This window comes from Maylandia zebra, linkage group LG18, assembly GCF_041146795.1.
Source record: "Maylandia zebra isolate NMK-2024a linkage group LG18, Mzebra_GT3a, whole genome shotgun sequence".
Taxonomy (NCBI): Eukaryota; Metazoa; Chordata; class Actinopteri; order Cichliformes; family Cichlidae; genus Maylandia; species Maylandia zebra.
The window spans coordinates 28622140-28639575 of record NC_135184.1 but is presented as its reverse complement, the minus strand read 5'-3'; the positions used below and the strand labels follow the sequence as shown (position 1 = coordinate 28639575).

The 17436-nt window shown below is 44.3% G+C and overlaps 1 protein-coding gene across 2 annotated transcripts in view; it reads right to left on the bottom strand.

The window, feature by feature from the left end:
* Nucleotides 1-17436, bottom strand: part of cdh24b (cadherin 24, type 2b) — a 167380-nt gene that overhangs the window by 105976 nt on the left and 43968 nt on the right. For both annotated transcript variants that reach the window (XM_012923038.4, XM_014409584.3), the window contains exon 2: nt 4650-6458. In XM_012923038.4, coding sequence (XP_012778492.4) covers nt 4650-6158 — 1509 coding nt within the window. In that variant the 5' untranslated portion in view covers nt 6159-6458. The remainder of the gene's footprint in view (nt 1-4649; nt 6459-17436) is intronic.

Sequence of the window (17436 nt, the reverse complement as noted above, 5' to 3'; positions counted from 1 at the left end):
CCTGAATCCATTAGCAGTAAAATACATACTATCTATATATTTGTTTGCCTTGTGTTTGTATGTAGAGCCTGTGAGATACCCAGTTACTAAAGCTGTGAAATACACTGCTGAAAAAAGATGAAAGGAACACTTTTTAATCAGAGTGTAGCATCGACTCATTTAAACTTGTGAGATATTGATCTGGTCAGTTAAGTATCAGAGGGGGTTGTTAATCAGTTTCAGCTGCTTTGATGTTAATGAAATAACAACAGGTGCACTACTACACTACTGGTAGCATGAGGTGATACCCGGACCCTACAGAGGTTGCACGGGTAGCCCAACTCCTACAGGATGGCGCATCAATACGTGCCATAGCCGGAAGGTTTGCTGTGTCTCCCAGCACTGTCTCAGGAGCATGGAGATTTCTGGAGACAGGTAGTTACTCGAGGAGTACTGGACAGGGCCGTAGAAGGTCCTTAACCAATCAGCAGGACAGGTATCTGCTCCTTTGTGCCTTTTGTAGCACTGCCAGAGCTACAAAATGACCTCCAGCAGATCACTGATGTGAATGTCTCTGACCAAGCAATCAGAAACAGACATCATGAGTGTGGCGTGAGGATCCGACATCCTCTAGTGCGCCCTGTGCTCACTGCCCAGCACCGTGGTGCCAGATTAGGATTTACAGAATACCAGAATTCTCAGCCCACCACTGGCAAACTGTGTTTTTCACAGATCAGAGCAGGTTCATGTGACAGATGTGAAAGGGTCTGGAGAAGCCAGGGAAAATGTTTTGCTGCCTGTTACTTTGTCCCTGGAGTGACACAAAGACTAGGTAGGCTAGGCAACGGCAACATGACTGCCATTAGGTATCAGAATGAGATGCATGACCCTACCCTGCCCGGCCTCATGTATGCCAGCAAATCCTGGAGGATGAAGGAACTGATACCTCGACTGGCCCCTGGTTCGGTCCGTCTAACGCCACCAGGTTGCATCTCAGACCGTCTAGGAGCTCAGTGATGCCCTGATCCAGAACTGGGACAAGATCTCCCAGGTCACCATCAGTTGTCTCGGCAAGGCCACACAAACCATTTTGAGTTGGTGCAATGCAATTTTGGTAAAATGGACTAAATTGTTTCATTTTTTCACTTGAATTCTTTTGTTTCTAACACATGATTGTTCTATGGAGAAATAAAGTGCTTTCAAAATGTTCCTTTCATTTTTTTGAGCAGTATAGTTTTATCATAAAAGAGAAATACTGCATGCAGCTGAATAAATGTACTTGTAGCTAATGAGGAACAAGCTTTGCAAGAGTGAAAATTAGAGAAAAAGCATGCATACTAAGAATTAACTTCGTCTGACAACCTCATTCTCACCATTGCATCACACCGAGGATTTCCTACAAGCACTTCTCCAATATCTCGTGTGCGCATGTTGCACCCAGAGGCTCAGGTCTTATCATTAGCAGGACAGTCGGTAACTAACTGTTTTATTTATATATCTTAAGATGCCCCGAGGCAGGGGGAATCTTTTAAATGCACTTTGCAGAGCAATTTTTAGTAGTGAATGTTAATGATTCAATATAATGATGAGAAATGACTGGTATTGTTCAGCATGTCAGGAGCTAAAAGTATCTAATTACTATTTCCCACTGATGCCTACATGTTATAGATTCCTGCCATGCCCTAGTGTGAGCGCCATGTATAGTACAGACAGCAATGTTAATTGCGTATTACCAGCATATTTCACTAACTATGAATTATGTATGCTCATGATGATGTAAATGATATGCTAATGAGGACGATAGCCTAAGTCCACTTCCTGTTGCGCTGGTGAATTATATATGCACGTTCACCAACACACCAGGTCTCACATATGCTTACGCTGTTATCGGGGTGAAGACGGGGCAAGAAGGAATTTCCTAACAGAGAGGAAGAAGCTGCTGTATATGTCACGTTTTCCCCCCGCATGAGGTGTTAGGGAGTTTGCATTTCAGCAGCGAGAGAGTAAGGGGAGAAGAAAAGCTAATCAGAAAAGGGGCGTTTTTTTTTTTTTTAATCCCAGCTCTGCTGAGGCGCCTTTTCTCCTCAAGAAAAATCTGTGTTTCTTTCACACAGCCTCTGCAATCACTTGAAACCCCATTACAGACCATGTGACAGCATCAATTAAATTCACAATTATCATGGGGCAGAGACACTCCACTGTGAGAAAATATAGTAACATGGCAGCGTCTGCAAGTGTGCACACGTGTTTTTGTGTGCCTGTGCATGCCCGTGTGTGTGTGTGTGCAGGGCTCTGCATGGGTGTAAGAGAGACATAAAGAGCGAAAGGGTGTTTGTAGAGAGCAGAAAACTGACTCAGACAGACCGCTGAAAACCTCTTGCCCTTTTAGGCAACTCTAGTGAACCTGAACAACTCTCCAAAAGCAATATGCTACAGTAAACAAAAACTTGCATCTCTGAGAGTGCAGAGATATTTCAAGCAACAGCTGATGGATAGTGGAAGGCTCAGAGACTGCTTCATTTTATATTCTCTTTAGATTGATGAACAGATTAGCACTTTTTGTGACAGAGCTTCTGAAAGTTTGAAATCAGAGGAAGTGCTCATAAATGTCCTTTCAAAACTGCGCCCAGCGCTGTGTCCACAGAGTTGCCCCCTCCACCCCCTCCACACCACCAATTCATTATCAGTTTAGCAGCAGGGCCTTTGTCTCCTATTGACATCACAGATTAGACTCTTGGCTCTAGTTTCCAGCTTTAGTAGAGATTTATTTGGAACAAACTGTCCAAGATCACACAAAAATCCAGCATGAATCAATGTCACAAGGCGTATTTTAAAACAAGCCCGCAGAAAAACACCTTCACATGACCACGATTTGCGTAAGGACAGTATAGTTGGTTTTAGGTGAGATGCGTTGTTTTGAAACAGAGGCAACAGTATTTGCAGCTGACTGAGCCTGATTTTGGACTGGGCTAGGTCTGGCAGGTGGAGCTGTTTTGGCCTGCACAGTCAATTTCTTCACACTTCTCCATTAAAACACAATCAGGCCCTCAATAGGGTAAAAAAAAACACAAAAAAACCCCCAACAAGCGCGCATTGATCTCTCTACCTATAGAGCTGGCCTACACTGGGCCAGAGCGGGAGATTAAAAATTCATAAGCGTATTAAGATCTATAAGAGCATTATACATGTGTGCCGCCACTTGTCTCATACAGTAGGGAACTAATCATACGCATCTCTAACCCAGTACACACAGATACACAGTCACAATAGTGTTCTGGGTGTACTCCAAGTGTCAGCACTATCATATGGGCGTGTGTGTGTGTGTGTGTGTGTGTGTGTGTGTGTGTGTGTGTGTGTGTGTGTGGCCTGGCGTTGTTCCCTCCTTGAGTGCCATACAATGTGCTGGCATAAATACCTGCTTGACACAGCAGATTGGCACTAATGGCTTTACACGCAGTGCCATCTGTAAGCTGGACCATTGGCTCTTACATCTTCTCCAGTGCTTCCCAGCATTCCACTCAGACCTTCATCAGTCACAGCACAAAGCAAAAGGAGCCACATTAAATATTAGCTAAACATCAGGGAGGCTTGCGCACAAAGCCCGCGAGGTCCTGCCCATCTGCCTGCACCTGGATATTAAAACCTAAAGATGCAATGTGATGTGGGTCTTTTCAGTTCAACGCACCTCCCACTGAGCTGAAGCTCTGAACTTGAAGCGCTCACACACACAAACACGCACACCGGCTTCTCACAGCCTACAGCAGTCACACGGGGATCATTACTATTCATTTGCTCAGCAAACTGGCCACACAGGCTTATAAATTAGCTCATCTACCGCAGCTGGGTACTGAGACAGTTGGCGCATGCTGAGGACTGAGAGCGCAGCCATTACAGTGCAGGGCTCCGAGACACCTTCTGTCCACTCGACGTGACCTCTTCCACGCTCGTCTGCTCACTCTTTAAAAAAAGGGAGAGGGGAGGTGTGTGTGTGTGTACTGGGCAAGACACAGTCAGTCAGTGATCTAAATAAATTGCAGACCTGAGCAATAGGACTGTGCTGAGGGCGAATGCGGTGATAAATCCTGTCAAAGCAAGTATAAATCAGTCTGAATGAAATAGCATTAGGAGGATCTTGCAGGCCTGAGACCAAGAGCGAGGATAGCTGACAGGACTGACCTACAGGGAAATGAGGGAACACTTGGACTACTCTCTTGCTCTCTGCCTTCCGGGGAGGATCAATGGTGGAAGGAAAAAGTAAAGCTATTAATTCGCCTGGATATGTCAATTCCCATTGGCTGCTGTAGATTGGTTGTGATCATGACGAGCCCCCTGGGCTCACCGGATCGGGGGCTTTTGTCGCGCCTCGGTACTTCATAGATTCATTGGCGTTTTTACAGCTACCTGGAAGGTACCATATTGGAGGAAAGTAAATCAATTCCAATTGCGAGAGTATAACGATGCACAAAAAGAAAAAAAAAAAAAAAAAACTTGGAGCGTGACTATGGGGCTAAAGTATGCTAATGATTTCTTGTACGAGATGTGTAACTGAAACGAGGACCTTGGGTTAAATAAGCCATGTAAGAGACTTGTAACAGTGTCTTAAATATCCATAAAACATTCATAAAACAGTTCACAGCCCTTGTAAATGATGAATGAAGTTTTTTCCTTACCCGGCCAATGAGCACAGGTTCCGGCCCGGCGTATTCTTCAATCACAAAGAACTGGTTCCAGATCCAGCTCCTCCTGCTGCGAGACCGTGACCCCTTCACCTCCATGCGATCGCGCTCCTCCTCTTCCACCTCTGACTCTGCTTCTTCAAATACGAGGCCCTTTGCGTTTTTGGGATCCGCGCCGTGCATCTTGGCGTCTTCCCCGACGCGGCTCCATTCGTGAGCAGGGTGGAGCCTCAGGACATGACTGCTGTTGACAAGTTTGTTGTCTTCATCTGCGGAGTACTGAGCTGTGCTGAGATCTGTTTGAGCAGTGTGAGCTGACTCTGTTAATGGGTCTCCACGGGACTCTGCTGCTCTGTTCCCCGGTCTCACTCCCAGGGGTTGCATTGTCAGCACAGACGGAGGAGACTCATTTGTTTCAGAGGGAACGTACAGCGGGAGATGTTTTGTCGATGTGAATGGCCGTTCTGTTTGGCTGATCATTACTTCCTTCTCAGGGCTCAAACTGACCTCGCTGCGAGGTGTTGACAGGAAACGAGCAAAGTGTTTGCTCTTGCTATCGCCGCTATCTGAACCCTGTTTTCCCAAGTTGTCCTGCCCTTTACTTAAAGCTGGCTTGACTTCACTTAGCGGATTAATACGAGTGTCAGGGCCCCGGTCCCGATTAAGATCTGTAGTGGCGACTGGGCTGGCATAAGGAAATGCAGTCTGATTATCATATCCCACATGAGACTGAGTGACAGCTATATCTTGTCTCGGCACTTTCTGAGGCTCTAGCTGTCCGTGATTAACGTCAATCAAATCTCGCTTCCTGCTCCGACTGCCCTTGCTCGGAAAGCTCAAGCTGGGAACGCTCTGCATTTGGGAATTGACAATCCTAACCAGGTTGTCTTTTGAGAGCAGCTTCAGCACCCCGTAACTGCCAGTGAGGTTCAGCTTTCGGCTCGAGTCTATGCTGAAACCTTTCCCTGGCACGCCCGTAGTATGGACGCTGAAATCAGGCCTGCCTTTGGACCTGGAGCCAGATTTAAACTTGGTTTTATTAGAGTGAATATCTGGCTTATGATGAACTGTGAAAGTTTTCTCTGACCTCCCTGTTTTGGAAGAGTCAGCATTCTTGGTGTTGTTTTTGACTTTCTTCCCATCCTGGGTAAACTCCTTGCTAGCGGCCAATGTGCGCGGGGCCACAGAGTCAACCTCGCGCTTGGGCTTGAAAGTTTGTCTCTCCTTATTAGCTACAGATGGGGCAGGATGATTCTGCAACATCTTGGAGTAAGAAAAAGATCTGGCGTCGCTCGCCTGCTCGTGGCTAATCAGGTTTCGAAGAGTAACCACGGGCATTGCATTCGAATCTACGTTCGCGTCCATAGAACGGCTCTCCCCCAGCTTCACCACGTGCGATCCGCCCACTCCTCTCCTCCGTAAAATTTTACTGGCTGAGGCACCTCTCGCAAGCCCCTCCCACAGACACAAGGACACCAAGAAGAGAAAATTTCTCGTAATCATCTTGTCTTGTGGTGAGATGTCCTAATTGGAGACAGGTTTGCTTTGAGGCAGGCCTTGTTTTCCGGTTGTCTTCATTCTCTCCTCTCCTTTCCCTCTCCTCATGCCCTTCCTCTCACTTTCCCATTATATGGCCTTCACACCGAGCTGGAGGGCAGGTGTCAGTCACTCCTCTCCTTTTTGTTTTTTTTTCCAGCTGCCTGATATCTCCCTCTATCTCACCAAGTTTCTCTCCGCTGCTTTTTTTCCCTCCACTCCTCTCGTCAAGTGTCTCATTCAGTTTCCCGCCGAGGGTTGAACACCCTGAGAGAAAAGATAAAGATAATTAAGTTAAAACTTTAATCATTGCACTGTGTTAATTAAAAGTGGAGAGGCACAGACAGGTAAAAGAAGTCACTGACAGGCAGGACAGACCTTTTAACAGTGCAGCAATCACAATTTCACAAAGGCCTTTTTTAGGGCAAGAACGCAATTCAATTTATAGCTTCATAATCACTGAAATGTTTTACGCGAGACAGACAGGGACAAAGCTATCACCGCGGTATTGTATATGCAAAGGTGATAGAGTAACTCTTATTAGATATTGCTCTGGGCATTTATTAATGGGAACAACTGTCAAGGATTTCAGATTGCACTGGAAGGAGACCAGCTATGACATGAAGTTAGATTCATGTTATATTAAAGTGTGATTAATTACCCCGATTGATACTGTCTTTTGATCAGTCAGTTAACATTTCAATTCAGATGCAAGCCGTAGACGTGGATGCACTTTGTTGCATGTCGGGCCCCGAGCGATCTAAAAGGTTGGTAAACATCTGAATCTCAGCATGTCTCTCAAGCACTCAAGCCTCAAATGGAAATCCTACGCCAAATCAAAATGTCAGATATCAATCAGTGTGCTTGTTTAAAGATAAGAGCAGGAGCCCTTCAGTAGTGTTTCAGTAACATCAGCCCACACATCTGACAAGTCAATAATGTGACTATTTCCCAGATTGCATTAACATAAAAACCTTTTTATTGCTACTACGCGTGCAAAGGCAGACGAGCATGTGTACGGTGTAATTCAACTCCAAATGCCAGTGATTCGCTAAAACACTTTCAAGATGTTGGAGAAATCGCGTGAGATAGAATAACGGTCAAAACCAAAGCAGCGGGGAGCGATGTAACATTTTAGTTGCTGGTATGCCGCTCTGACACAGCAATTCAGTCGTGTCAATTCAATAGGCATCTTTGATTAATAAATCCCATAGACTGTAGATAAAAGATCGGCGCAGTTGTGTCACTTTAGCATTATTATTGTTTGATTGTCTTTTTGTTTTGTGTGTGTGTGTGTGTGTGTGTGTGTGTGGGGGGGGGGGGGGGGGGGGGGGGGGGGAGGTATTAGTTATTAGCCAATGTTAGGAAGATTAGCAAGCTGGATCCATAAATCCATATTTGATTCACACAAACACAAACAAATTATTAAAACACTTCTAAATATTCGACTTTCTCTAACCAATAATTGGAGCTAAAACTTCTATCACTTTATAACTGGATTAATTATACATTAACAATAACAGACAAAGAGGCATAAACAGAGCGAATTGGTCCAACTCGGACATTAAAGACAGGGCTACAAAGACCAAGACTGCATTAAAGAATGGACGTTTGAACATGTGAGTCTATGGGGACACCCCACGTGGACATCACGGCCACATTTCACGGCTTCTTGGTAAAATTCTCACATCTTTCAAACACTTGATCCCAAGTTCTTAACATCATTCTCGAGGTCATTTTCTTTCTTCGGGATCATGGAAGACAAACTACAACAATTTTAAATCATGAATAGTAATCTCAGTAAACACGGAACAGACTGTGGAAAGCGTGTCCTTTGCAGTGATGTTGTCCTGTGGGCTAATCCAGCAAATGCTACAAAACTGCATTTAAAGCTTACACATGCTGTGTATGCTGTGTGTTGTGGATTAAGCAGTGGCAGTTTCCTCTTGCCCTGTGCAGTGTGTTGTGGTGTGTCTGCGTGTATGACACTTGCTCCGCTGTGGCACAGACAGACCCTGTCAGCACATTCACTGGGGCATGACTGAAGTTGGGATGTTCCTCCTGGAATAGTTTTCACCCTTTTCCTCTCTCATCTTCCTCTCAGCTTCCTGTCTCCCAGCACTCTCTTTCTCTAAGTAAACCTTTTTGATGAACTGTAGAGAGCACCCTCCCCCCCATCCCCCACCCACCCACCCAGTCCTCTGCTTTTTTCCCACCTCTCCCACTCGCCACCTGTCTCTTCTACGGCCTATCTGTAAATCTCCCTCTATCCACTCTCTTAACCTGCTATTGTTTTAGTATCCCGTCCTCTCCTCGCTCCCTTCCATCATCTCCTCCTCTCTCTCATTTGTGTCAATCACAGTGCTGTCACTGTGTCCCTCACCCTCACTGCACTCAGGCTTCAATCATTCAGCCAATCTCATTCTTGGGCCTTGCAACATTGGAAGTGACAGGTGTCTCGCCGGATACCATGTTGATGACAGGCTACAACACCGTAATTGTGCATATAAATCCTGTCAACAAATTATCAAATGCAGCGAATAATATACATCCCGCACTTACACAAAGTAGCTGCAAAATGCTGGGGGGATTTTTACAGAATAATTCATATATAAAGCGCTCGTTACCAAGGATGCGAGGCCGGGTATGGCCGAGCGTTATCTCAAATGTACAGCATGAGGAGGTGATCAGGGGTGAATTCAATGACAGAGCTCCGCTTCTCCCGGAGGAACTTATCAGCTGGGAGTTTGATGGCCAGGCAATCATTGCCACGGGCACCTTGTTAACAAGCCCGGGGCAGGTGGCGGGATGAGGGGCAGAATATCAACATGGCGCTCGCCAGCTGAGCACAGATTTAAAACATTTTCGCGTGGGAGGTTCTGTCAATGTGACGTTTTCCTTTGAAGCACCACTTTCATTCTTTCATTCTTTTATCTTTTTACAGCATTTTCAGAAGGAGAGAATTCCCCAGAACCGAGTCGACGCACTGATATAATGTATTGATCTATGTCACAGCCTTTCACATTGTGCTGAGCACCTTGGGGAGAGCTTCTGTTATGCCATTAACCTGGGTGTATCAGCCTGTGCAGCTGTAAGTAAGGATAATTGGGTGCTGCAGTTTGAATCACAAGGGAGCTCATATTTCCTCATTAGAGTTTTATAATGTAATATGGCGAAACTGCTGTTTTCATCCTTGTGAAACCAGCATGGATCAGGACGGGGATCTCAACCATAGCCTCTACTAGGATTTCAGGAGTAAATAAGGATGATAAGGTCATACTGCTCGCTGCTTCAGGGAGCTCTGGCTTCCTAATTAGAGTTTTAGAAAATATATAGTTGAGGTACATTCTCAGAGTTTCCAACTGTACTGTATTCCTGCAGCAAGTTTCTCAGTGAACTGATTAATTGAGGCCATAAATATCTTAATTATTTTCCCTCTACTGGTCCCAGCCCACCTAAAACTCCAATGATCTTTTAGTTCGTTAGTATTGGAGGCAGATTCTTGCCATCGATTGCAAGCTGTCACCAACTTAACAAGACTGAAAATTTTAATTACAATTCCCCCTCTTGCTTTCTGTCTATCCTCTTTTTCTCCCAGTAGCCCCTGGAGAGGTAGAACACCACCACAGGAGCAACACGGCCATCCAAGCCTTCTCCACAACCATGAGCAAACCCAGACATGCCAAGCCCTATTGACTAAACATTCTTTTTAAAAAACTTACTCATTTACATGCACGCACAAACCTCACAAAGCCTTATTCATCCACACTGAATTCTCCCTGAAAACACAGTATATATCTGGGCAAGTGTGAAAAATAAAGAAAGCTCTGGGGACTCCCTGTCTGGACACAATAAAGTCAAAGAGAAGAAAGGGAGCGCTCTTTCACCAGGAGGGAAGAGAAAACGCACCCATCCCCAAAAGAATTATGCATAGAGTAACAAAGGCTAACTCTAGGGGGAGGAGGGCAAAAATGAAGGAAAAATAGGAATGTTTGGTGGAATGGTGGAGCGCGTGTAAGCATCTGCGTGAGAAGAGGATGCGAGATGCTGATGGGTGGCTGCTGCAGGGAAGCGGGGCCCTCCTTGGAAGACCAACCAGGTAGTTTTGAAGTGCAAAGCGCCATAAAGCAGCTCTGTCCTCGCCTTGAGCTTTGGCAGATAAAAGCAGACCTGTCAGAGTGTGAGGAGGTGAAAAGCAACAGAAGCTTTCATCTGTTAATGTATGAATATCTTTTTCGCTTGTGTCCCCAGCCTTGTCTCTATCGCACCCTTACTGATATACTGACAGCAGGTGCTAACCTCTCATGGGGGGTGTACAGCACGAGCCTACGGACACAAAAACGCTCCAGAGGCTATTTTATGGAGTGCAAAGAGGGAAACAAGTGCAAGGCAAACAATGTGACAACCCTATTTTTTTGTTTTCTTTTTGTTCCTTTTTTTGCAATAAAAAGCAATGCTATGAATTTACAGTTTTGCATGGCTTCAAGAGCTGTGAAATTCAGTCCACTTAGGGGTGGCTGTTTGCCTGTTGGTGAGATTAAGACTAAAAATACTCAGTATAAGAGAGCGGCAGCAGGGGTTTTTGGATTTGCTAGGCTTTCAGCTAGATCAATGGGGTTACAATGAAAGGCAAGAGTCAGAGCTTGTAGAACATAAAGCAAGAATGCGGCTATTTAAAATACAGAACATGCAGCGAAAACAGCAAACACGAGACGTGAGCGTTCGCTCGTGTTGAATTATCTTTACAATAATGCACAGAAACGTCTGGAAGCAGCTTCTCATAAATCCATCTGTGATTCGTGCTTAGTAACTGGGTCCACTTGTCACCTTGGCACTTTGTATGTCGCCGTTCTCGCTTGCACACACTTGTTCCCTGAGAAGGCAAATACGAAAAGCACAATTCTAACCTGTAATCCAGGAGCGGTGTGCAAACCAAATACTGTATTTGCACAGTGTACCACCTCAGGAGGTGGAGAACACAAAAAGAGATTTGTTTTCACAGGAGGTAGAGAAACTCCACCCCCACCCCACCTCCAAAAAAAAAACAACAAAAAGAAAAAAATTAAAGATCCAAACTGCTGCTGCATTACAGGTAAGTATTGTACTGCAGTCTTGTGCTGAGAAGGAGCTGACATTAAGAGCACTGAGGTCAGCTACCACCTAAATCCAAGCTGCTGAATGCCTGCCCTATTATGACACAAGAGTAAAAAGCCAGTTACACCAGCCCAGCATCCTATTTGGTCATTTAGCAAAACGCAGCTGGAAGTCCGTTTTGTAATTGTGTTTTGTGTAAGAATGCAACTTAAAAGCTGCCCCTTTTTCTCAAGTAATATTTTTCCACACGCTCCACATAGAGTGGGGGAAATAATTATTTGATCTCCTGCTGAAGTTTCCTCACTTACAAAGAAATGAACCATCTCTAATTTTTTATGGTTGTTTTCTTTTAATGGAGAAAGACTGAATAACAACCAAAAACATAGAAAAAAAAACATATTACATAAAAGTTATGAATTGATTTACATGTGGTGAAATTAATATTTGTTCCTCTACAGCCCAGCCAGAACTCTGGCTCTCACAGATTGGCTGTCAATCAATCAATTACAGATAATCCTGATCTCAACATCTTATGCGTATAAAGCACACGTCCACAGAATCAGATTTGTCCATACTAATCTGTACACCACCATGGCAAGACTAAAGAGCTGCCAAAGGACATCCGGGAAAAGATTGTACCTGCACGAGGCTGGAATGGACTACACGAGGATTCCCGATGTATAAAATGGCCAAATAGCTGCCTGTTGCCTGGTGCTCCATGTGGATCAGGTCAGAAATACACACGAGGAACTTGTTTCTTCAGAGAAAACAGTTGAGACCATAGTCACCAAGAACACCATTGGTAACACACTACACTGTAAGGCAGGGGTGGGGAACTCCAGGCCTCAAGGGCCGGTGTCCTGCAGGTTTTAGATCTCACCCTGGGTCAACATTCATTACCAGGCCTCTGGAGAACTTCAAGACATATTGAGGAGGTCATTTGAATCAGCTGTGTTGGATCAAGAACACATCTAAAACCTGCAGGACACCGGCCCTCGAGGCCTGGAGTTCCCTGCCCCTGCTGTAAGGGGTTGAAATCTTGCGGTGCCCAGAAGGTCCCCCGTGTCAAGGACATCCATGTATCGGCTCGTCTTAAGTTCGCCACTGAACATGTAAATGATCCACAGAAGGCTCGGGAGAAAGTGCTGTGGACAGATGAAATTAAAATTGTTTTCTTTGGCAGCGATGTGGCCCGCTGTGTTTGAAGGAAGAGAAAAGTTGAGTATGACCTAAAGAAGGACAGAGGTGGAAACATTATTCTTTGTGGCACAGGGTACAGGAAATCTTTGAACCTCCATCTTTCAGACAGAACACTGATGTGGATTGTGGATGGAGCTTCCAGCATGACAATGACCCAAAACATACCGCCAAGTCAAGAAAGGAATGGCCAAAGAAGAAGCACATTAAAGTCATGGAGTCTGTCTCCAGACCTCAGTCCTATAGAAAATCTGTGGAGGGATCTGAAGCTTTGAGTTGTCAAAGGATTTAGAGTAAAGAGAAGTGGGCTAAAATCCCTCCTGAGATGTGTGCAAACTTGGTGACCAATTACAAAAAACATCTTACTGCTGTGCTTGCCAACAAGGGTTGAAAAATAGTGCCAAAGTAAATGTTATACCCACATCAGGAAACTTTATCTAGCTGCCCTGGAAGTCTTTTTTTCTCCATCAGATCACAGTGATGTTGGGTTAGGGAAACACCACTGTTGTTTCAGAAGTGGGAGTTTTGCTGTTTTGCTGGAATAAGTTTGATTTTAAACCCCCACACATGAACTGTAAAGCAATTTTACTCCAAACTGCAACTTTCATCATGTGATGCGCACAAGTATTTCATATATAATTAATCATTGCAAAAATAGCAGCTGCAAAATGATCTTTCATGCTCTGTGGAACCAAAAACAAGGAAGTGAGAGGAATCCAGGGTAAGCTTTAGCAACTTTAATAGGATTGTATGGAGCAGCATCTTTAGACATATATTATTCAATTTTCATCCTTTACATCTGCATTTAATTTAGCTATACAACAGTTAAGGCAGCCGGCATCTTTGTGCGAATATTCAATATTCTCTACACAAATACTGCAACCAGTTTCAATTTAGAGATGTAAATATTTACACGGGTACAAACAGATCGAGCTCTACTGAGCACAGAAAATGTGAGGCCCGCTGCTGCTATTGCTGCTGCTGCTTTATCTTAAGCTACAGTATATAAACTGTGAGAGGTGCAATAAAGATCAAATAAATCTTGACAGGAGACAGTCCAGAGAATCACAGTGCCAGGAGACGTGCCAGTAGGGTCATGACAGGGACAACATTTGTGGCCTATATTTTACTGCTTTGGCAATGGTTCAAGTAGTTCTAAGTCTGATTTGTCTGGCCATAAGGTAAAGTGCTGGCTAAGAGCTTGTGGATATACCAACAGTGACAGCACTGACCCACTGAAGGACTCTGATTTACTGCTAAATTCTGCTCACCGTTCAGGCCTTTTAAAACTATAAATTATGCATAAAAAGCAGACTGTGTGCATTATTGCTAAAAAGGCCAAAATTAACACTGTGCCAAATGCTTTATTTTATTCGCATCTCTCCCAGCTCTTTGAAAAACGTTGACACCCATCCATTCCATACCCCCACACCCCACCCGACCCCACCACTCTATGGCCTTAATGCGGACGTACTTGTGACTGTCATGTCTAGATTCTGCATGTGCATACTACTGCATACTTCCCAATGCTTCCTCTGTGTGTGTGTGCATGTTAGGTGTTTTATAATTCATCTAAAGTTAGCTGGTAATATAGTTAAAGTTAGTTAGTGACAATTATTTTCTGGTTTATGAATCAGCACCAAAGTAAAACCTTAACTAACATATTCAGCTCTTGTCAGGGTGGCTGATACTGCTGTCCGCATCATATGGCTGCAACAAATTATTATTGTGTCACTGGACTATAACAGCATCTGACATCTACCTTTAGGCCTTTCCGCTGTTTCGCTGCTGAGTAGTTGAAGGTGCAGATCAGCTCCAATGATCTTCATGCACAAAGGTCAGGGGATGTTTTGGGTTTGTGTGTGTGTGTGTGTGTGTGTGTGTGTGTGTGTGTGTGTGTGTGTGTGTGTGTGTGTGTGTGTGTGTGTGTGTGTGTGTGTGTGTCAGGCAGCTCATCTGACTTCAGCCAATCTCTCTTTAGGTTGGTGCTCTGTCTGCGTCTTCTGAATGGTGAGTCATCAGCTGCCAAAGCAGTTACCAAAATTACACCTGATGCCTATCAGCCCTGTCTCTCGTCCTCTTCTGCCTGACTGCATGCGCAACATCAAAAAGCTATCTGATCCTTTCAACACACTGGCACTGACATTTCAGCAGAAGTCCTCGGGAATTGCAGATGGACTTTATCTCCCCAAAGTTGCGTGCATGTGCAAACAGTATGTGCATTAAGATGTGTGTGTGGGTGTGTGTGTGTGCGTGTGAGAATTTTGAAAAAAGCGACACGTTTGCAGGCTTTTAGAGAAAAAGGTGGATGAAAATTACCCACTGAAAGAGCTGATTTGCATTGACTCTGTTTATTCCCACCTGTCATCTTTGTGAGCTGCAGAGCATGATAGCTTAGGTCAATAAAGGTAGTCATCATTAGAAACGTAGCTGCTTCACTGCAAAGTGCTTGAAGACGTTTACGGCCAGGTTTAATTCACAACATCTTTTTCTCATTCCGTCTGCCGTTCGCCTTTCAAGGGTGTTCCTTTCAGAAGGCTTAGAGGTTGGACAAGGCAGCGTAGAGGACACGGTAAGGTGGGAGAGGGTCGTTTCAGAGATTAATAAGCACAACACGTGCAAGGTTGTCTGTGATTATATGTGATGCATTGGAAAGGTGATGGCACATTTTAGAAGAGCACCAAGGCTACCGACCAATGAGGCGAGTGAATAATGACACTCCATCTTCCACCTTAATCGGCACAAATCTCTTTTCAGCTTACAGTTAAAGATCGTTTTCATGTTTATCTCCCACCCAGGCGGGGAGAGAGTGAAAAGAGGAAAGATCGAGCAGCCTTACTTTTAATGTCCTCTGATGCAATCAATAAGCTTCTGCTGCGCACTGAAAATTTTTTCTTTGAGTGTGTTCTCCACAGGTGTTCAGGGTTTTGGCTTCCACTAATATTCTCTGGTGGGGCTTGCTGGAGAAACAGGTGTGTAATATTTTGATGATGAAAGAGTGTTTGTTCAGTTTGTAATGGCCCCTCTGGGATGATTCTCAATCACAGAACATGTTTGCTTTAGATTTCGTGTTAATGCCTACATGCTGTGGGGTTTTTGGGGGGAAGGTGGTATAGTTCTGAAATTTATACTTTGACTGACTACAAATGAATATCTGTTTGCAGCTGCAAATATGTAAAAAGTCTAGAGCCACAGTAATTCCGTGCTTAAGGCATCACAACGCTTTAGTGCTTATTAGCTTGTCAACCAGTGTCTGAAAGCACCCACACTTTTTAACACTGGAATTTTGGGTGGGTTGTAAATGATATTTTTTTTTGTTTGCAAACTGACAAAAACGTCCCCTTCATGTAGCACATATTTGTTACTTAGCACTTAACACTAAGTATAGCTGACACTAATAGGAATAATTATTTCTGCAGGTTTAGTCATGGACAGATTAGAATTTCCACTAAATTCTATGTGCAGAACATAAATGTCAATGCCAAATTTGAAAGCAGTTCATTCAATAGAGGGTAAATATGTCAACCTGCAGCTGGTAATATAGTAAATTCTACCATATCATAAAAATATGTCGATATTGCTGCAGCCTTTGTTATTATGTTATAGTTACATCAGTCGCATTTGAGCAGGCTGTGGTTGCCACTATCTCTGGCAGCTAGTAATGTGGAGCCAATTTGGAAAGAGCCACAAACACTGCACAAAATGTGATCATGAAATCATCATCTATCAGTGACCTGGAAAAGAAATCACATTTATTAAATTATTTATAAAAAATTGACTTATGGTAAATCGATCAGTTTAAAGAACCAGAAGTTTGGGCCCAGAAATCCAAGAATACACTGAAAGCTCGAGTGTTCCCAAAGGATAAACCATCAGATGAAACTCAGTGGGGAAATCACTAGGACAGGTGTTCTGCTCCAAAAGTCAATGCACGCCATGAAAGTCAATGGTTCATTCTCAGGAGGCAATGTATGTCTATTCCAATTTTCATGCTTATTCATCAGTTACTTGTCAAAATACGTTATTGTGGAGGCAAACATACAGACTACACCCCTCGAGAAGTAACTGACAGCAGCAGTGACCTCCAGTACGGGAACTGGGGAAAACTTGAGATATCTCAGATGTGTTTTGATGCATTTACTGTGACTGAAATGTGAGTCCCAAATAGCCGAGATGTAATGACACTGCTGCCTGTGACTGCCACATCCAACTATAATTTTTACGGATATCCCTGGTTCCAACTTTAAGACCCTGGAAGCACCTGTCCCGGATTGACCGCTTGACCAAATCAACAACACAACGTGGTACTAATCTTTCTGATATCTATTCAGCACCGACTTGTATCTGCATTTTGTCAGAACCATCTATCCCAAGGATGTTGTTGTGTCCTGCTCCCTTATCGTAGCCTGCTGCATTCACGCCTCGGCTCCGCTGGTTGAACAGGCCTGGAAGCTTGTTCTGTCACAGCTTCTAATCCTCCCTCGTTGAAGTCAATAAGTCCCAGCCTCATTAGCATATATCTCCCTCCCCTCCTCTCCGTGTATGACTTTCATGCTCCCTAGGTCTTTTCCTGCTATATTTTTGTAATTCTAATGACATCGAGCCAATCTCAGATTCATTTCGCTTTTGTCGCTCTCCATTTGGGTCAGTTCGCTGTTGTGTTTACTTTCGAGCGGCTCAGGGAGACAAAGCAGATTGCGACACGTTTAAGTCGGTATCTCTGGCAGGTTATAATGCGGGGCCACCTTGGGTGAGGATCGGATAAAGGATGTGAAAATTAAAACTGCAGAGTGCTTTGTGCAGCAAGATGTTGCACAGCATCCAGCGAAGCATCAGCGATGCGGCGGTTGTTTCGCTCTCCTGCAAGGCAGTCGTCAGCCTCTGCTATGTGGGCACACTTACCCCTTTTTACTTTCCAATATTTGTGGCAGCACTGTATTTATTGGGACCTTTC